Below are 21,749 nucleotides of genomic sequence, written 5' to 3'. Positions count from 1 at the left end.
ACCTCAGGCAATTAGATGTAGTAAAAAAGACAAGCAGAAGTTAAGTTACAGTTTAAACAATGTATTATTGATAATATTCATAAATAATAACAAAATGCAAAGTATATTTGAATATTGGCAACCATACAACATGATTAAATGGTGATATGTAGTTCAGGCGGCACACAGTCTTCTAGTTACTTAAATGTCTCTAGTTAAGGCATCATTGGTGCTCAGCTTTCAGCCACATGTCTGTTCAAAATGGCTGCTAAGCTGTTCTCTTCATCATCACTGGTTAACAAGAGAGATGCTTCTTTCAGATGTTGGTTAGTAAGAGAAACAAGGGGGCTCCGCCCCCTGCTCGCTTCGCTCGCCTACCCCCGGCGTTTTGAACCCATGCCTGCTGGGCAGCCGTAGTTTCAGACGCGTGTTGTAGGAGCTTGCGTTGTTTTGAACCCGTGCTTGCCCTGCTTCTGCGGTTTGAGACGCGCGTTGTAGGCGTATATCCGTCAGTTGAGCTCGTTCGGTTTGAACCCGTGCCTGCTTTGCCTCCGCAGTTTCAGACGGTGGATAGGAAGTAAAGAACGCATTGTATGGTAAATCACAAAGATTTATTGGAATATATCTTTATATACAATATTTGTAGTAAAGATGGTTTGTTGTCCTTGAATGAGTTTTCCTTGGTATTGGAGTATTTATAACTTTAACTTTAATGTCAGATGAACGCCGAACTCATGAGAAGGCTACATAAAGTTGTCTATGTCCAAGTACGCGCTCTGAGAGGTATATGCCAACTTTGTCTATGGTCTGTGCTTGGGATTTGTTGATTGTCATGGCAAATGCAGGTTTACTGGGAAATTGGCGTCGCCCAAGTGTAAATGGCACTTCAAGGGCAGAACTTGTAAGGTCAATTCTAGGAATTAAAACAGTATTATCAGTATGTGATCCTGTAAGTATTTTTGCTTCAATAACATTGTTTGTCATGGTGTTGATGACTAAACGTGTACCGTTGCATAAACCCTGTTTAGTATTAAGGTTTCTTAACCTTAAAATCGGAACAATTGTCATGTTATTAAGATTGTGTTGTGGTAATCTGGCTGGGTTAATAGTGTTCAGATATTGTAAAGGGAAATTAAGATGTCGTCTTCAGAATCAATTTTGTCAGTACTTAGAAAGAGGCGGCTTTCTCCAGGAAGTAATGCAATGACTTGGTTATTTATGTGATCAACATCAATATTCTTTGGACATAATATAGCCCGTCGCGTTAACAGTGGTATCTGGTCTATTGTTTCGGAGGCGTGAGCGCAACTCCATTAGTTCTTCCTTGTTTAGCGTTAGTAATATGGATAATGGATTGCACTTACTGTTAATACGTAGCGTTTTCTGTGGTTGAATTTTTAATAATGATCGTGTTTTTGCTTGCGGGTTATTAGAGGTGCGTGGATCAAGCTGTGTAGTGTGTTTGCGTACCATCTTGCGCTTTCCATACTCCAATTGATTTGTGACCCTTTCTGGACTCCGTAGTCTGTCCCGTTTTACTCTGGGGTGGCGTATTATGTTGGGTTTGACTTGTGAACCTTTCTCGACTCCGTATTCTGTCCCGTTTTACACTGGGGTTGGGCGCTGACTCCTGTTGTTTGTGTGGTTATGTCGTTCGTAGTCTCCATGGACTCCGTAGTCTGTGGGGGGGTTTGTGTGGCACACCAAGCAGCACATTATTCCTAACTTCACTCAGCAGTAGTGCCACGCACAATATGGCGGTGACGCCTGCGCCCTCACTACGCATTAGTGCCACTCACAATATGGCGGCAACGCCTGCGCCTTCCGTATTATGTCGGGTTTCACCATGCTGTGTAGGCGCCTTTGCCTTTCGTACTTTCCCGTGCCTTCCGACGCATGATGTAGGCGCCTGCACCTTCCGGGTCTGCCTCCGTTGTGTGGTGTGGACGTTTAACTGTCGTTTCCGCCTTTATATTCTGTACCTCGCTGTGCATGTGTTTCGTGCCTAGGTTTTTTTTGAAGCTGTTGCATTCCAGTTTTCATCATCTGTAACCTGCTCTCCATGTGTTTGGCCCCGTTCTTTAACCTCTTTTTTAATGACGTTTTACTTTGTTTCCTACTCTGTCTTTTATTTTTGACCTCGCTTTATCCTGCTTGCGGCATGTCAGACGGTTCGTAGTCTCTCCCGTTTTGCTCTGGGGCGGGGGCGCTTTGTGTGGCGCCTGCGCACATTCATAGTCTCTCCCGTTTCACTCTGGGGAGGGGGGGCTTTGTGTGGCGCCTGCGCACTATGTCTCCTGCGTCCACGGGCAGGTCCCTGCGTCCATATCCGGTTTACCATTCTCGTTTAGTAATATGGATGCTTCTTTCAGATGTTGGTTAGTAAGAGAGAGAGTGTGAGGTTAAACACATACATTTATAGATGTTTTGTCCAACCCCAAGAGCCAATAGGACATCATGGTACTTAAAGGTCTCTGAGACAAGCCAATTCCAAACAGCCATACTTCAGACCAATGGGGGAAATAGAACATCTTAACACCTGCCCCCAAACCATATGTTAAAGTACACCTTAGCCCATTTGTGGGGGTAGAAATGACTTTAGCAAAGAAACACTTGCCAAACTGGTTTAAAACACACATCCCCCAAATCCTGTTGTAAAATTCAAACAGGCTCAGTCATACAAGGGGGGTGGGGTTGGGCGGGCAAATACGAATGCCTCTCACCAAAGTAACACTAAATTACATTGCTTTGCCTGAAAATCAAATAAAGGCATACAAAATATTCATCAAGTTATATGTAAAATCTCACATCACAACAGATAGACAGAACAGAAAAGGAGGTGGGGTTGCTGTTTATGCCAAACAGAATTTAAATGTAAGTCCTCTTCAGTTGGCTGATGAGCCCCATAATGTGGCTTCACCTGGAAAATATTAGGGAAAGAGGTCTTATTTTAGGAGTATGTTACAGACCACCCAATTCAGACATTAATTTCAACACACATCTTTTTAGTAATATCAAAAAGGCAAGTTTACAGGGAGATATTATAGTCACGGGGGACTTTAATTATCCAAATATTAACTGGGATAACCTTGCAGATGGAGGAGCACAAGATTGGGAGTTTTTAAAAGTACTGTAGATACTCACGTATTAGTCGATCTCGCAGATAAGTCGAGTGTATTTTTAAGCCGAAAATTATGAAATTTGTTATGACCCGCGTATAAGTCGAGGGTAAAACTTGACAGCTATCAGAGATAGAGGGCGACATTCAGCTGTTAATGCCGACAAAACTCACTGTCACGTCACAGGCATTCCCTCTTTGCTTGGAGAAATGCTAGACTCGTTGACTCTGCAACTAATCCTTGCGTGTGCATGAGTTGCGAAATGTAAACAAAGGCAAGATGGCATCGACATGTCACAAGGGAGCGAAGCGAGTGCAGAAAAGAAAACACTCGACAGACGATGTTTTGCACATTATCTTTGAGTCAGACTCTGATTTTTCAGAATCGGATTTTATTGACAGTGATCAGGAATCGAGCAAGAGAGTGAGAAGCCGGCATCAGCTGATCGGACACCAGCCGATGCCGCGCCAGCTGATCGGCTGCCAGCTGAATGCATTCGCGCAGCCGATGCACCTATGGCAAGGTTCGCGTGGGAGGAATACCCAGACATTGATCCGTGGGAGCCGAACTGGCTACCGGACTTCACAAGACAGCATGGCTTGCTGTTGGACACGACAGATCACCCGATGCTGGACTACTTCAGGCTGCTCTCTTCTGATGCTGCTTTTCAGCTACTGTCAGACAAGACAAACGGGTAGGCAGAGAAATTTTTTGAATCGCGGGCTGTGCTTGCATTGCATTGATAGCATGTGTTGCCTTGGTTCTTTTGATTCCAAGTCTGGTTGCACGTGGCAGTTAATGGTATGTTTGTTATCCAAAACCTGCAAAAGCTGATGCTCAAATTCAAGTATTTCACAGTTTAAAGAATTATTTAATGAAATTAGAAAAAAACTAGCTAATTAGCAATAGTATTGCTGGCTTATAATTATTTCAAAGACCATGGGAAATGGCAGATGACCGGTGACTTAACACCGTGAAGCGTTGAGTGTACAATGTCATTACCCAAATTCTATGGACAATTGTGTTCACCTGTGGATAAGTCGACCCTGTTTTTTTTAATGAATTTTAAGGCATAAATTTTTCGACTTATACGCGAGTATAAACGGTAATCAGTGACTGTTTTTTAACACAGTATGTTAAAGCACCAACACAGGGTGAAGCTTGTCTGGATTTAGTATTTTATAATAATCAAAATAGAATTGAGGGTCTAGAAGTGATTGAACCACTAGAGTCAAGTGACCATAATATAATACAATTCTCAGTATTTTGTAAGAGTGCAGATGCAGACTAAAATTGTTAAGTTGAACTTTGGTAGGGCAAATTTTGACCAGATGTGTCAAAGTCTAAGTAGGATACACTGGGATGAGCTTTTAAGTGTGGAGGCAGTCGAGGAGCAGTGGAACAGATTTAAAAATGTTTTGCATGTAACGCAGGACAGATACATACCTAAATTTGGAATTAATAGGAAATATAAAAAACTCCACAGTGGATTAATAAAGATTTAAAAAAGAACATGCAAAGAGAAAAACTGCTTTAGAAGACATACAAGACTAATGACTACAAAGTGAATCATAGAGCGTATGAGTATATGAGAGCAACCATTAAGAAGGATATCAGGGAGGCTAAAAGACCCTAAGAGGTTCTTTCAGTATTTTAGTAGTTAAAGAACAGTCGAGGAGGTGAATTGCATCAGAAATAATAAAGCGGATTTAAAAGATACAGACAATGAAATAGCAGACGCCCTAAACTTACATTTTTCTGAGGTATTCACAAGTGAGCAAGTAGATAACCTCCCAGAGGTAAACTGGACTACTAAGGAGGTACTGAGGGATTCTGAAATTGTAGAGGGAGAAGTACTGCTCAGATTAAATAGGCTAAAATAAAAAAAATCACCAGGACCAGACAATATTTACCCTAGATTTCTTAAGGAGGCTAGCGAATACATACATAAACCCTTGACACATATTTTTAGGAAGTCACTGCGCACTGGAGAGATTCTGGAGAGAAGGACTGAAAAATGGCAAATATCCCATTATATAAAAAGGAAGACCAGGCTGATCCAAGCAACTATAGGCCAGTAAGCTTAACATGCATCATAGGAAAATTAATGGAAGGAATTATTAAGGATAAGATTGAGCAACACCTGGCAAGGACAGGAGTTATTCTGAACAGTAAGCATGGGTTTAGAAAAGGGAGATCGTGTTTTACTAACATGCAATTAAGAAGGCTAACAGAATGTTAGGTTATATAGCATGATGTGTGGAGTACAAGTCCAAGGAGGTTATGCTCAACCTTTATAATGCACTGGTGAGGCCTCATCTGGAGTACTGTGCGCAGTTTTGGTCTCCAGGCTACAAAAAGGACATAGCAGCACTAGAAAAGGTCCAGAGAAGAGTGATTAGGCTGATTCCAGGGCTGCAGGGGTTGAATTATGAGGAAAGATTAAAAAGAGATGAGCCTCTGCAATTTAAGCATAAGAAGATTAAAAAATATGATTGAAGTGTTTATAATTATGAAGGGTATTAGTACAGTGGATCGAGACTGTTGTTTTAAAATGAGTTCATCAAGAACATGTGGACACAGTTGGAAACTTGTTAAAGATAAATCTCACATAAACATTAGGAAGTTTTTCTTTACACAAAGAACAATAGACACTTGGAATAAGCTACCAAGTAGTGTGGTAGACCAGGCATGTCAAACTCACTACCATTGGTGGGCCTCTTCGACTGCCATACGTGCGTCAGCGGGCCGTACTGTAACAAATACTATTATACTATTATACAAAGTTACTGTAGCTTTCTTTCCAATACTGAAAACTTTAAAAAATGTAACACTTAAAGTTTAAAGAAAAGCAATTTATTTCCATGCAGTCTCCATACAAGAGTGTAGAATTAGAGTCTTAACCTCTTAGCTAGGTCCTTATTATATTACTAAGCTCACCCGCCTTTTAATGCGACCGACTTTTATCCTCAATTTGTGTGCGCTCCATGTGTACATCAGGCATGTAAGTGTAGGGAATGAGAACATCAAAGTGCCCATTCATAACATCTCCCGAAAAGTTTTTTTATCCCCTCGAGTGCCTGTCCAAACTTGGAGTGTAGGACTCCATAATAATATACTTGAAACTCATTGGGGAACAACTCTCCCGCTGTCATTAGCTTTGAAATGGTACCATAAGTTTGAGACCTGACATTTCAGTGAGATACTGAAGCTCATTTGTATAAGAGATTCCTGACGGCATCATTGTAAATGGCTGAAACCTTGACCAATTACTTAAAACATGTCGTACAATGTCAGCCCGAATCTGTACCGCTAAAGACGGAGTTTCATGCACTAAATAAGCTATAGATGAGAATAAGCAAGCACCATTTCCCCTGATATTTACTACGCGGTGAGGCATTTGTACTCCATCAACATTAATTATTTCCAGAGACGTAATTTTGTCTATTTTTCCAGCACATCGCACACAAAAGCAAGGGAATGATGGGAGCACCAGAACTCTGCTCACATAGTGTCGCTTCGTACTGCAAGCCGCAAGTAGTAAGTCTGTGATAAGCAGAATACCGCTACGCTTTGCACTCACGGGACGGAAGGACAATCCCGACCGCTTTTATATAGTGTCTTGATGATTGATATTCATTACATTATATTCATTGCTTATATAGGAGCCTTACAGTGTGAGATTTACTTCTTTTGTCCCGACACTTGGCATCTCTTGTTAGTAACCAGTTCGTCAATATCAGGCTTGAAATCTTGTGCAGCTGCAACTTTTATGAGGGATGAAAGGTGCTCGACGGTAAGTCTTGAGCAATGTGGGGTTTTGGTAGCTTTCATTAACAAAAACAATTGCTCACAAAGGTAAGTGCTTCCGAACATTGACAGTACTCTCGATGCCAACTTACGGATCAGCACATACGAGGGTGGCAGGTAAGCATACAAGCCTGGCATAGCAACTTCGTTGTATTTTGCCTTCAGAATAGAATCTGAGTGCACTTCAGTCAATTCCATTTGGATATTCTCAGGCGCATTCTCAACGTTGTAAGAGAACAGCGCAATGAACTGTTTGTGTGAACTGAAATCACGAAAATGCTCACTGAATTCATTGCTCAGTAATTCAAGTTGGAAAACCAATCCTCCAAAAATCAAATTTTACTTTACTAAGTTTACTTCAAAGTTTATATTGTAAAATAAGCCGATATGCAAAAAGCCACCTGACCTACAATAATTTTACAAACTCAAAATCACAAAAATATGTTAATAAACAACTCACCAACTTCTCGCGTCCACTTCAGATCTTCAGCTGTAGTCTGCACTAACAAGTCGTTACAATACTAGCACAAAATTACATGAAACTAGAGCAAAAAAACGTGAAAATATGCGGGCTATTACTACTCGTGATGGTCAGTTCTGCCCAGTGGCCAGTCTCAGCAGCCCAGCCAGTAGTGTAGCCTTAGCAGGGGCAGCTCTAGGCTCGTGGCAGCCCTGGGCAGAGAAAGAATCGGTGGCCCCTTCGCCTGGCAATGTCAATACGGTATCTTATGCACGGCGGATGGCCATATCCGTTGCGGACACTGCATAGCTGCCTCGTGCTCATGACACGCTTCTATATACGCATGTCCGTAACTTGAAAACCAAGTGGCGGCCCATGATATTCTCATTACGGCAAAACATTATAATACTACATATAGCTTACTGCTCCGACTCTAGCGACATTTGTAAATACAGCGTACTAATTAACAAGAAACAGAATGTTTTTCGGCCACATTGCCGTCAGCTGTGTCGTTATTTTCTCTTTCTGTTTTATATTCAATATATATTGGCGTGGCGGCCCCTGGGATTTGGCGGCACTGTGCAGGTGCACAGTTTGCACATGCCTAAGGCCACCCCTGCTGCAGCCTAGCACTTCAGTTGTGACACTGCGGCCCATTAACTTTGGTCAAGGCTCGTGGCTCTACTAGCAGATGACGTTTCCGGTACCGTAATGCCATGGGAAAACGCGCTTTTGTCAGAAGGCAGAAGTAAGAAAAGTCAATAAGTAACACCGAAGATGCAGAATGATTCAATCACAAACGATAGTAATCATTTTGTACAAGTTCAGTGCTAACTAGGATCTGTCATGCGGGCCGCACAGATTTCTGTTGCAGGCAGCGTGTTTGACATGCCTGTGGTAGACAGTAAGACTTTAGGGACTTTCAAAACTTGACTTGGTTTTTTTTTTTTGGAAGAAATAAGTGGATCAGACTGGCTAGCTTTGTTGGGCTGAATGGCCTGTTCTCGTCTAGATTGTTCTAATGTTCCAACTTTGTAAAGATGCATGTCATAAGATGACATGCAATAGCAGTTATAAATAGGGGCATTCTGTTGCTGTTAATAATGGTCAGAGGTACATATAATTTTGCACCAGTTTTGTCTTGCTAGTTTTAACTAAGCACAGCCAGCCTTTGATGTAAAAAGAAGTCTTATTATGGAAGGCATTTTAATATCACCTTGAGTATTTTTAAAGCATGACCCTATTCATTTTCCTGATATGCTTCCTTGCCCCATAGTTTATGAATTTCTGATTTAAACTGAATATGCGATTCCTTTTACTTCTGAATCAAGTATTACTAATATATGTATTGCAAACATAAAAGAACATTGCTGGATGATAAAATACCAGGATGCCAATACAAGTGAATGTAGACCATACGGAAGAATGTATGTAGGTGATCTAGTTGGTTCCGGAAATGCCTGTGTGAGGTTTCACAGGTAGCTAAATGTTGCAGTTGCATCTTTGTGATGTTTTTTCAATGCACTTTTAAAACAGTTTACGTAATAGCTTTCAGCAAGTTGTTCCCTTTTTCATTTATCTTTTCCTTCTTTTTTATCCCAATGTTGTTTCCTCTTATTTTTGTTGTAGTTTGTTTTTGATTTTGTCAGCTATACAGTGTTTAAATTTACATTTACGTATTTGGTTATTTGGCAGATGCCTTTATCCAAAGCTACTTTCAACATTTCTTTTTCCAGCCTTAACCACTACACCACACTTCCTGCTTGTTTCAGCAAGTTATTTGGTAGGTGCTACCTATGGCCACTTTGAGACTACTTACCTTTCACCTTGATAAAATTGGTGACTGGTGGGAAAACAGTTCAAAACCTAGTCTAAATGTGAGAAGAAATAAGTTCCTTAATGATATTTCTGCTAAAGGTGTTTCTATTAGTTACTGAAATTATTTACTTAAGTTTTTCACATATTGCTTTTGAATGTTGGCTTGTTTTTTTTTTTTTTAAATAAAAAAATAAAAAAAATTTGTGATATTTTTCACCTTAGCAATAAACTTTTTGCCCCCACCACCACCATTCAGCAAACAATACTGTAGAACCTGATGTCGTACTGGCAGGCTTGCTGAATTGTTTACACCAGGACCATTAATTTTTTACCTTCACCTCCATTATGTAATCAGCACCACAACTGATTTAATGTAACTGACCATTCTGTAACCCATTGGTTTGTCTGGTTATTACTTTTTATACCTGATACTTGTATGTTGTATGTCTATTTTTATTTTTAATTTGACCTTTACCTTTGTATTGATATTTAATAGTATTTTTATTGCTGTTGCTTTGTGTCACCTTAGGTGTCTAATGCACTGTGTCATTGTATTGTGTTTTCACTGCATTTTTCGTAACTCTTCACTAGCAGACCTGGAGTCAGATATATAAAACTTGCGAAACACACAAAAAGAGGCCCAAAGTGTGCATGCACAACTTTCCATGCAAAAATCAAGATTTATAAAAGAAAAGTTGATGAGAGAGCATGCATATATTTACGGAATCTCTGACCCATTAGTATGCAATGTTCAGAGAAACTGGGAAATGGTGACATCCTTGATCAAATAAGCAAATGTAGCCAAACCAGCTGAGTTACGACTAATGTGCGTAATAATTCATATCACTGAGTCGTTGTTACTATATAACCTTAAACTTCAAAACTAGGGATGCAACAAAACCAGTATTGTGATTTTGGTCCGATACAGTGCTCATGTATTTGTACTCATGCATATAAAAATGCGTTGATGCCTGTAACCAATTCTATTAACATAGATGTGTGATTGTGTGAACCTTAAGGAATTAAAAAAAAAAACAAAAAAAAACAGACAACACAAAATGTTTGCAATGTGGAATTATAATTAACTAAGAAAACCAAACCCTAGGGATTGTAAACTGTGAAAGTAAACTGAAGAGTGACCATGGTGAAATTGCCTCTAGCGTCACACAGCATCAGCCAGTGCTGCGGCAGACTCAAAGCAAGGTGAGAAAACGTGTCAAACAATAACCCGCAGGCAGTGAAAATAACTCTTGCCCAGTATATTGCTCGTGACGATCAAATGCTGTCAGTTGTTGGTAACATGAGATTTTGGCACCTCCTGAATGTGTTAGATCCCAAGTACAACATTCCAAGTCGTGCGCACGTAGGCTGCACAACACAGCAGCTGTCAGCTTCGCCACTGACATTCGGAGCAGCACTGATTGTCTAATGTCTATCATCACCTTAACTGCACAATGGATAGATGACAATTTCACTTTCCAGCATGTCATGCTGCATGCAAGGCAGTTCCGAGGCTCCCATACAGGCCACACAATAGGAGATGCCTTTCAGGAAATGCTTAGCACTTGGGCCATTCTGAACAGTTACGTGCATGTTGTGATCCATTACAGTGCCAAAAATATGGTGAAAGACATTGATAACGTTGGACCCAAGCTTTTCCTGTGTTGCTCATACACTCCAGCCAACAGTAGCAGAGGGCGTTTTTACATAGCAAAGTGTTGCAGATGCTGTCACAGTCGGGCATGAAATAGTTGGGCATTTTAAGCATTCTGTTTTAGTCTACTCCTACTTAGAGGACATTCAGCATCACCACTCTACTCGATCCAAGGTGTCCCCTTTTAATAGGCTATGTGATGCACTTCAGTTAAAAGCAGCACATGTGGACATGCCACTTTTGCTTTTTCTCAGTCACATACTATATTGGACGTAGTAGATTGTCACAAATTTATATCCTGAACATAACTATGTAAAACAATTTGAAGAATTTATTATTACTTAGTTTTTCTAGAGTGGTAATTAAAAAATCCTTAATTGCCAAAATTTCTTAAAATAAATATATAGCAGTTTGAGTCAGGCTCATCTGTTACTTACATAAAATGTCTAAGTATCAAAAATTGCCAAATGAATATACATAGAACTGGCATGCATATCATCAGAAAAAAATGTTTCATGTTGTACATATAGGGATCAGTTCTTTTCAAATATTAATACAGCCAAGGAGGCCGAAGAGATGGCGTTGCCTGAGGTGCGGGAATTGTGTGGGCTAGAGGCAGATGGATAAAATAATGCTGCACCACTAAAAGTCCCTGGGAGGGCCAGCCAAGTATTAATTTGAAGCATGTATTTAATGAGATTCTAGATGATCATGCAGCAGCCTCAATGCACTGTTTTCCAGTAGCTGCTGCCGTATAGCTGGAAACATACCTGAGAAAGACCACGGTTTCTCTTTCAGACAAACCACATAAGTACTGGTCAGTACTGGTTCCTCACTTTGCCTCAGATGTCAAGGAAATACTTTTCAGCCCACACTAGAATCCCTGAAGCCTGTGAAAATATTAATAATGCCTAGCCACCTTAATTTTACTTGCAACTCCTAATCACTGCATTAATTATGCAAAGATAGTGCCATTGTTTTGCAAATGTGTTATTCTGCCACAGGCAGGCTGCCTGCTATCCCATCCCCTACCGAGGCAGCTGAAGTCAGACAGAGAATTCTTCAGCTGAAATCTGTTTATCTGGGAGTGAGGTGTCCGGAATTGTATGGGAAAATAATATATTGCTAATCTGAAATACATACATTTCATGAGTGTTCCATGTCTGCAACAATCTTTGTAAATGTTGGATGACATTTCTTGTTGAACACATAGCTAAAACAGATTTTTTTTCATACGTTATAGTTAGCAAAATGTTGATGTGAAGTATGTAATGTGTGAAGACTAAAGTCCAAATATCAAATAAACACTTCCACAAAAGGTATAACAAAACAAGTGTGCTTGTATTTAAGAATAAAACTGAAAAAAAAGAAATTGTTCAATTTACATGTTGCAGTCAATATGTGAAAACTGAAACCCAAATATCAATCGATACGAAGTAAAGACATTTGCAAGAATGTGTGTGTGTGCGTCTTTCACAGTAGAAACGCAGGGGTCTCGCACATATTTGTTTCGCTGGTGCAGGGGTAACAACTGCTGCTTTGTAATTGAGACATTGCCAGTTTGATTCCAGGTCCTTTCTGCATTTAGTGCTTTGAGTGGTGGGCTGCTTTTATTTTTACTATTATTTAATTAAAACGTACATTTGATTTGAACTGTGAAATTAACGAAAAAAGTGTGCTTTTATTCAAGAATGAAACTGAATAAAAACCAAATAAAAAAATCGCACATAAGTTAGAGTCTTAACAGACTGTGTAAAGTTTTGATACTTGTAAAAGTTTTTATTCAATTTTATTCTCTCAGTCACGTTGACACTCCCCCCAATCTGACACTGTTATTTTTTAAATAAAGAAGTGGTATAACGAAACAAGTGTGCTTTTATGTACAGTTTTTAAAAATTTGGTTTTTATTCTGTTTTGTTCTTCATTTTCTCAGCAATCATGTTATTACATATGTCATGTGATAATGGCTACACACTGGCACCTTGCACCTTTTTCTGACCTCCAGATGAGAGGTATTTTAATGCTATACGTGTTGTTGTTTGCCCAATTTTAGAGCGCAGCATAGGTGGCAGTCTCTTGATGTGTTAGCTTGGAAACTGCTTTACCAGCCAATAAACATTTGCAGCATCATGACTGCATATGTATGAGGTTGATTACATAGTCCATGTATGATTGTTTCAGGGTGGAAAGTAGGCCAGAGTTCAAGACATGTTCACATAGGCACATTTACAAGATGATTGTGATTTATAGAGGGTAAATTGCATAGAAATGTGTATATGCCAGGTTTTATACATCTTTTTTTTTCTGACATGCTCATTTGTCCATTTTTGATGTTCAAACAGTATACATTCATGCTCGAATCCATGCAAAGTTTTATAAATGAGACCCCTGTAAAGAAACACTTCATTTTACTGTAAGGTATTGTGGCACTAATCTGAAGCAGAATATAATTTGCTTTTGCAATGTACATACATTTTAAGTAAAAATAATGTAGGCAGTTTGTAATGAAGCATAAACTGTAATAACCTGAGACCTTAAATTTTGTATTGACAGTGTAATCATTTGATAATATACTATTTGCAGACTGTTTCTTCTCAAGAAAAGTATACATTATACCAGCATAGTCCAGCTGTCAGTGGAGCTCCACAGGAGTACGTGCAAACGTCTGGACAGAGTGTCCTCCAGGTTTCCCATCCCCAGGCAACTGCACCTGTTGCTTCATCATTGGGGGCACATTTAACTTCTGCTACAGGTTAGTACATGAATATAATGCATTCATCAATCTTCTTACAGTTATAGTTGACTACTACAACTCTAAATCAGAAAAAGTTGGGACGGTATGGAGAATGCAAATAAAAAAAAAGCAGTGATTCTTAAATTTACTTAGACTTTTATTTCATTGCAGACTTTAAGAATCCAAAATATTTCATGTTTTCTCTGATCATCTTCATTTCATTTGGTAATATTGGGCTCAAGACAGAAACAATCCCTGGACGGGGTGCCTATCTTTCTCTGGGGAAATACACACTTACAGCCCCCCACATGCTAGGACCACTTAAGCAACGCCAATCCACCTAACTGTGAACTGTGGAAGGAAAAAACAACATCACCAATATTATTAAGTGTTGTCCTCTGTATCTTACATCCATTAAACTATTAATCTATTCATATATTTTTCTCTGCTATTAGCACAATAATAATAGCAATGCAGTACGCTGTTTTGTACATTCTGCTAACCGTGTGTCTCGAAAGTTACGCGTTTCTGTACACACTACACGTCCTATTAATAGGGAAATGGGCCTTGTGCTTCAGAACATTTAAAACACTCAATGAATTTTATTTGGGTTTATCAAATGGAGCAGCTCATTTTATCAGTGTAGACAAGCTAAACAACCACTTTATTTTAAACTTGCCTTGATTTATACTTGCAACTCTGTTTTAGCACTGCCAGTGTGTATTTTCCTTCCACATCCCACAGTCTTTTATGTGTAATTATGGGTTCACGCAAGGTTTTTGTAAACTGTATACAACAGTTAGAAAATGAATGGATTTTTGGACGGACATCAGTAGATTACAATCAGAGAATGAGTGTGAAGCCTCCAGTCCTTTATTAGGATGGTACAGTACAATGTATTCTTTACCTCACAATTATTGTATCTCGTCAAACAAGTTAAACAATTACAACTCACATTTGATCAGTCACATTGTTGTGCTATCAAAATAGGCCTACTCATAAATCTATTTCTGAACTAACTACATAAGAGATCAAAATGGCTTGGGATCAGAATTCTATGTAATTACAGTTTAGTCAGACTCACAGTAATGTATGATTTCCTTTCCAATGTTAAGCCGAAATAACTTTCAGGACAATATTCTGCTGCCATCTATGGATAAAATAATATGCTGCAAAATAATTTTTTCTATGCATTTTGCCACTCTAAGGTAACTCATCAATATTTCTGAGTGGGGCCTAGCCATCAACCAAAACACAATGGCATGTAAAGAAGAAGCTATAAAGCTAGTGGTAGAACAAACTGAAAGTGAACCATGATTTAAATTAAGACATAGACAGTGTGAATTGGTCATTAGACATTTATAAGTATAGTGAAAGTAATACATACGGCACTGTACGACTGAACTGCAATGATATGCCTGTGTGAATTCAGTCACCTGACGGTTCACTGTGTTGCATGTAGGTGAGTGACGAAAAGACATAACGCTAAGGGGATTTCATAGGTATAATACCTGTAATCACATGCTGAAATTCCCTTGACTCAAACATGAAACATTTGCACTCATGTTGAAATGAGAAACAGCAGAAGTCATATGTTGATTTGATGCTGTATCACCATTACTTACTATGGCATTTTTATATGTAGTTTTTACTCCTGTTTTTTCTCTGATATTATAAACAAGCTAGTCTAGTATTTTAGTATTGACTTGGTACCAAAGTATCTGTTCTTGTAACATCATTAGTATACTTAGACTCTGAGAGGCATCCAGGAGGTATCCTAATCAGAAACCTGCACCAACTAGCTCCTTTTGATGCAAAGAAGTACCGACTCTGCTTTGAGCTCCTCAGTCTCTCTCTCTCCAAGGCTGCATCTAGACACCCTGTGTAAGAAGCTAATTTCTGCAGATTGCGTCTGCAGCTGAGCTCTTTTGGTCACTGCCCAGCCAATGTAACAATAGGTGAGGACATGAATCGATTGGTTAATCAAGACCTTTGCCTCTTCTATATGACTGACTGGTAAAAAAATCCGCATGACTGCAAATGTTGCTTCGATCTGCTTATCTGTCTCCTGTGCCCTTCTTCTGCCCTTCTTCCCTCACTCATGAACAAGACCCCGAGATACTTGAAACTTACTTTGAGCTGTTGATGGTTAGTGTTTCACTGTTTTTTTCTGTTACACAAAAACCTTCAGGATTAATTTAATATGCGTAGGCAAGTGGTTATTAATACTTTTTTGTATTAGAAATCAATGTTATTTGTGCTTTGTAGAAAAATATAATACAATTTTGATTCATATGCAAGTAATTTCGAATAAAAAGTGTAATCATGACATTAATTGTAATTACATTTTTTAATCAAACAGCAGCCGTATTAAATCATAACATATATTTATTTTTGACTTAATTACGTAATTCTTTACTAGCAATCGCTGTTCCTATTATAACAAAACCTTTTATATGATGATAGTCACGTAAAAATCTTGGATGGAAACATAGCTACTGCTATATCACAATATCAAATCAGTCTGAATTAACACTAGAATCCCTGAAGCCTACGAAAAAGGTCGTAATGCTGGGCCACCTTAAATTCCTTCGCACCTCCTCATCAGCATGTTTTTTTTTTTTTTTTTTTTTCCAAATGTGTCAATCAGCAGTGGCAGCAAGCAGCCTGCTATCCCATCCCCCACTGACACAGTTGAAGTTCTCCCAGCTCAAGTCTGTTTATCTGGGTGTGAGGTGCCTTGAATTCTATAAGGTAAATAATATATCATTATTTGGAATACATGCATTTCATTTGTGATCCATGTAAATGTAGAATGACAGGAAACACAAAGCAAGAAATTTTGAATACATAACTAAAACAAACTTTTTTCATGTTATAGTAATAATTGACAAAGTGCTGAAGTCAAGTGTATAATGTATAAAGACTGAAGTCCAAATATCAAATAAACACTTTCATACAAGGTATAACAAAACAAGTGTGCTTTTATTCAAGAATATATGTGTAAAAACTGAAGCCCAACTATCAATCAACAGAGAACCGACACGTCTGCTTTGGCTGGTGCAGAGGTAAGAACTGCGGCCTCATAATCAAGAGGTTAGCGATCTGAACCCACTTCTTCCCGTTTTGAGTAGTGAGCTGCTGCTATTATTAGTATTATATATTAAAAACATACATTTGATTTGAGTCTGTAACAGCTGGTGTACATTTTTGCTAACTGTAAAAGATATCACTGAAGGGACATAAGCAGAAGCACAAATGCCGGTGAATCATGTCTTCTTGGTATCTTATTGTCATTTGAATGTTTTGAAATTCAGACTTATTCTTGAATAAAAGCACACCTGTTTTGCTATACGTTTGTGAAAACGTTTATTTTATATTCCAGTACCCATTTGAATGACATCAGATCTGTCTCTGCCTCTCTTGTGCATACACACACATCTATGCATGAAGGCACCATTATTTGAAAATGCTATGTCATTTGAACATGAGTTGTCATTTTAACTTTTTTTTTTCAGATCTTGCCAACCTCCACATTATGATGTATGGTACTGAGAATGCAGGCAGACTTCTTCTTTTTGGGTGCATACACCCTCAGCATGGCATTGCCAGACCTAAACACTAGCGTGGAGAATTGCTCATGTACTAAAGTAACTTTAGCTGTAGGAGGAAGTCCCACTTTATTTGTGGTGCCAAGCAGAGTTGTGTTGCAGTGCAGTGGTCTATTAGCCAGCGAAAGCGACGGGAAGAAGTTGTCTGTTGTTACAATTCTGCCTTTGTCCAGAAACGGCTCCATAAGCTTTATGACCACAGTCTCTGAAAGTCTTTCTCCCGTGAGATGACTGGGATTTTTTCCTATATAAGGAGAGGCATTGCACATGTACTTTGTTTCCAAATCTGCCACAATCCAAAACTTTATGCCAAATTTGTCAGGCTTGGTTGAGATGTATTGGAAGAAAGGACAACGGACCTTGGTTGGAAACAGTTGCTCATCAACAGTAGTATGTTGCCCAGGTTTGTAACTCAAAACACAGTGCTCGACAAAATGGTTCCAGATGTCCGAGATTGCAGCAAATCTGTTCTTTTTCTCATATTCTGCATGGGTGTCTTTGTTGTCAAAGTGCATATGCTGCATGGTACTCTGGTAGCGGTCACAGGGCATCATATCTTTGATTGCTGGTATAACAAATAGTTCTGACCAATCATCGACCACAGCATCAACTGTGGTCATTGCTGCTCTTGTGAAGAGAATGGAGATAAACACCATCAACTCAGAGAGGAAGAGGCAAGTGCATTGTATCACGTGAATGAAAGAATAAAACTAAATTAAAAAAAAACAAAAAAACACTAACTTTTACAGGTAGCAAAAATTTACCCTGGGAGCTACAGACTCAAATCAAATGTATGTTTTTATTTTATAATATTAATATAATAACAGCTCACTACATAAACCGGGGAGAACCAGGGCTCAGACCCACAAGCTCTTGATTATAAAGCAGCAGTACTCACCTCTACACCAGCCAAGCAGACATGTCAGCTTTCTTTTGATTGATATCTGGGCTTGGCTTTTTACTCATTGACAGCAACATGTAAATTGAATGATTTCCTTTTCTTTGGTTATATTCTTGGTTATATTCTTGAATAAAAGAAAAAAAGTTTCTGTTTTAGTTGTGTGTTAAACATTTCTTGCCTTGCATTTCCTGTCATCCTACACACGTAAAATGTATGCATTCCAAATAATGAGATATTATTTACCCTGTATCAGTGCATGCTTCCCAAAATGATCTGATAGGCCTTAATTGAGAGGCTGAAGACTATGATCCATTTGTAGCTGGAACACACACTCTGGTCAACTTTATTAAATATAGTGATCACCACACTAGGCTGCCAGTCCAAGGGCACTTTGCCAACCTCCCATGTTTCACTAAATTGACATGCTATCTTATCGCTAGAATCCCTGATGTATGTATTCCAAATGATGGTATATTATTTACCATCTACAATTCCAGGCACCTCACACCCAGATAAACAGACTTGAGCTGGGAGTACTTCAGCTGCGTTGGTGGGGGATGGGATAGCAGGCAGCAAAGGAATTTAAGATGGCCCAGCACTGCAACTTTTTTCGTAGGCTCCAGGGATTTTAGTGTTAAACTCGTTTAGAAAGTTTCATTTTAGGACCATCCACAATCCTTTAGCAATTTCTAAGAAAGTTTTTATTTTTTTAAATAAGAAATTGGGTAGTCCACATTGCGTTTTCCATAGGGTTTGTTGCCAAAGTTTTTATCAGTAATTTTTTCTTGCATATGCACAATACTGTATATCTTACTGACTAACATTTTGTCAAACTATCATGTAAGATTTGTTAATATGAAACTATGTCATGTTAAATGCATTCTGCCTCATTTGCTCTTGAAGTGTCTGATTTAAATTATTTTGGATTTGATGAACTGAGTAACTTTAATTCATGTTGCTTACTTTTTTTTCTTTTTCTTTGCCTTTATATTGCAACAGGCATTGCAAAATAGCTTATCTACCATTGTATGTCACATGATTAATGATACCGTATTTAATAACGTAGTTCTGAAGTTGCAATAATAGATTGTCAATCTAACTCTGTAAGGAGAGGATTACTTGTGTTCTGTTTTGGTTCAACACCACCTTCCTCAAATTCTTCTCCAGATGCATTCTCTGAGCCAGCAGCCCCTGGTACTGAAGCGGTGTTTCCAGTTTCTTCGTCAGTCTCCCAGATTTCTTCATCAACAACTGTACATTCAGCTCAGGCAGAGTGCATTTTTTCTAATATTTCTGTTGTTCAAAATAGTATGTCATGGAATGTACATGCCTTGTTGTATTTAACTTTCACTTAAAGGCAAAAAATTATTTTCTGCACATTTTTAACATATTTTTTTCCATATTCAATTAGCCTGTACAGTATGCACAAACACAACAAAATTGCAAGACTGAGATCATTGGCAAACCACAGCCAGAAAATACAATCAAGAGCTGCAGCATAGAAGAATATCAGAAATACCGTAAGTACAAATACCATAACTAAGTGGTTTTTACATTTTCAAACTGATAGTACAGTAGATGTCAATCTTTTTAATTACTTCAGGAGTATAAGGGTGCTATATTGTAATGTTTTATGATGTGATTTATACTAGAATAAAGTGTTGAAATGTCAGTTTTTGTGATAAAAATCCACACAGTATTCCTAGTTTACTTTTTTTCTTATTTACCTTTGTTTACCCGGTTTGCTTCATGGTTTAGTAAAAAGAATTATTTTTATCATATTACTTGTTCTCTTACATATATAGAAAAATATGTATAATACTTTATACCACACTTGATTCCTTCCACTCTAATTTTGCTTGGTATATGGAACTTGAGTTTGTTATGCTCATTACGCACAAAAAATGAGTCACACTCAGAAAAGAGTAAGAAAATAATATTAAGTTCTAGCTTCCCTTTGTGAACGTAACTACTATTTTGAAATCATGTAAAGGTACTGTACACTTTATGACTAAAGGTTTGTGGACACCTAACAGTCACTCCTCTATGAGCTTGTTGAAAAAATTCATTCGAAAATCATGGTCTTTTCAGCCAAAAGAGCATTTGTGAGGTCAAGTGAAGACCTAGCTCGCAGTACACGTTTCAATTCAACCCAGTGATGTTCAATAGGGTTGAGGCCAGGGCTCTGTGCAGGCCCAACAAGTTCCTCCACACCACACTTGTCAAACCATTTCTTTTAAGACCTGGCTTTGTCTATAGGGGAACAGTCATGTTGCAGAAAAGGACTTTTACGAAACTGTTGCTACAAAGTTGTATGTGTACAATTGTCTAATATTTTTGAATGCTGTGGCATTAATAGTAACTTTCACTGGAACAGCCCCAGACCATTATTCTTCTTCCACAAAACGTTTTAGTATGTCCTATGTAGTCCAGAAGGTAGTGTTCTCCTGACACCTGCCAAACCCAGATTCATCCATCAGACTTCCAGATAGTGAAGTGTGATTCATTACTCCAGAGTACATGCTTCCACCACTAAAGAGTCCAATTGCGACATGCTTTACACTACTCTAGCCAGCACTTGGTACTGAGAATACTGATGTTTGGTTTTTGTTCAATTGCTCAGCCACTGAAACTCATTTCATGAAGACCTTGTGCTAATGTTGCTCCTAGTGGCAATTTGTAACTGTTTTGTGAGTGATGCAACAGGGGACATTTGATTTCTACAAGATATTTGCTGCAGAGCTCTAATACAATGCAGCCTATTTCTTGTATAGTGCTCTTCAATGAGTGCAGGTGCAGAGAGCTGTGAACAATTAACATTTAGAATACAAGTATAGATTATACTAATTACTAAATACAGAACTGGTCAACATATAAATACAGATTTGTTAAAACACACGGAGAACAAGGCAGAAACTTATTAAACATAAATGGATATCAACCATATCTATTAAATTATTGATGAACTATGGCCAGTCAAAAACAGAGGATATTAGAGTAGTAAAAGAGAAAGTCAAAAACAAAGTCCCAGTCCTCAGCCAACTTGTCTCCTACACCCTCCTGGGTTTTCTATAGTGGAGCCTGTGCTGGCCATCAATTTTGATGACAGAATCTTTCCAGTCTGATTATTGCAATGCTCCTTTGTCCAAGATGACTTCATGAAATGCAGGAGGGCTGCCTGGCAGTAGTGCAGTGGCAGCAATTACTATATCCAGATACATAAAAGAGAAATGAAATTGAGGAAGGTTAGTAACAGTTTAAAGATATAGAAATTCTTACATTTCTGTACAAATGACTAAAAAACAGAAATGCAGTATGTACCACTAATTGACAGCTTTAATTAGGGTGTGCTAGGTAAAAGTAGTGAGTCTTCATCCTGGATGTAATAAATGAGACAGGGCATCTCTTACAGTATATTAGCAGGCAGGTCATTCCAGAGGTTCAGGGCCCTGTAATTAAAAGGTCGACCTCCCAAAGTTATTTTATTAATCCTTGGAATCTTCAGTAGTCTGTCATCTTGAGATATCAAGGTGCAGTATGGTTTGTAAATAATGATAAATTCAGATTAGTAAGGAGGGTCTTAGCCATTTAAGCCTTTTTAAGTTAAAAGAGGATTTTGAGTTTAACTGGAAGTTATGTTTTTGTATTTTCTGTTTTTTTTTT

The 21,749-nt window shown here is 38.5% G+C and overlaps 1 protein-coding gene across 4 annotated transcripts in view; it reads left to right on the top strand.

Moving 5' to 3' along the window:
• Nucleotides 1–21,749, top strand: part of rbm10 (RNA binding motif protein 10) — a 395,465-nt gene that overhangs the window by 262,752 nt on the left and 110,964 nt on the right. For 3 of the 4 annotated variants that reach the window (XM_051933537.1, XM_051933538.1, XM_051933535.1), the window contains exons 13-15: nt 13,424–13,592; nt 19,254–19,354; nt 19,498–19,606. In XM_051933537.1, the coding sequence (XP_051789497.1) occupies nt 13,424–13,592; nt 19,254–19,354; nt 19,498–19,606 (379 nt within the window). The remainder of the gene's footprint in view (nt 1–13,423; nt 13,593–19,253; nt 19,355–19,497; nt 19,607–21,749) is intronic. The other variant, XM_051933536.1, reaches the window with a different exon arrangement.

This window comes from Erpetoichthys calabaricus, chromosome 11 (assembly GCF_900747795.2).
Source record: "Erpetoichthys calabaricus chromosome 11, fErpCal1.3, whole genome shotgun sequence".
Taxonomy (NCBI): Eukaryota; Metazoa; Chordata; class Cladistia; order Polypteriformes; family Polypteridae; genus Erpetoichthys; species Erpetoichthys calabaricus.
Note: the sequence above shows the minus strand (reverse complement) of the source record. Positions and strands in the feature narration are given on the sequence as shown.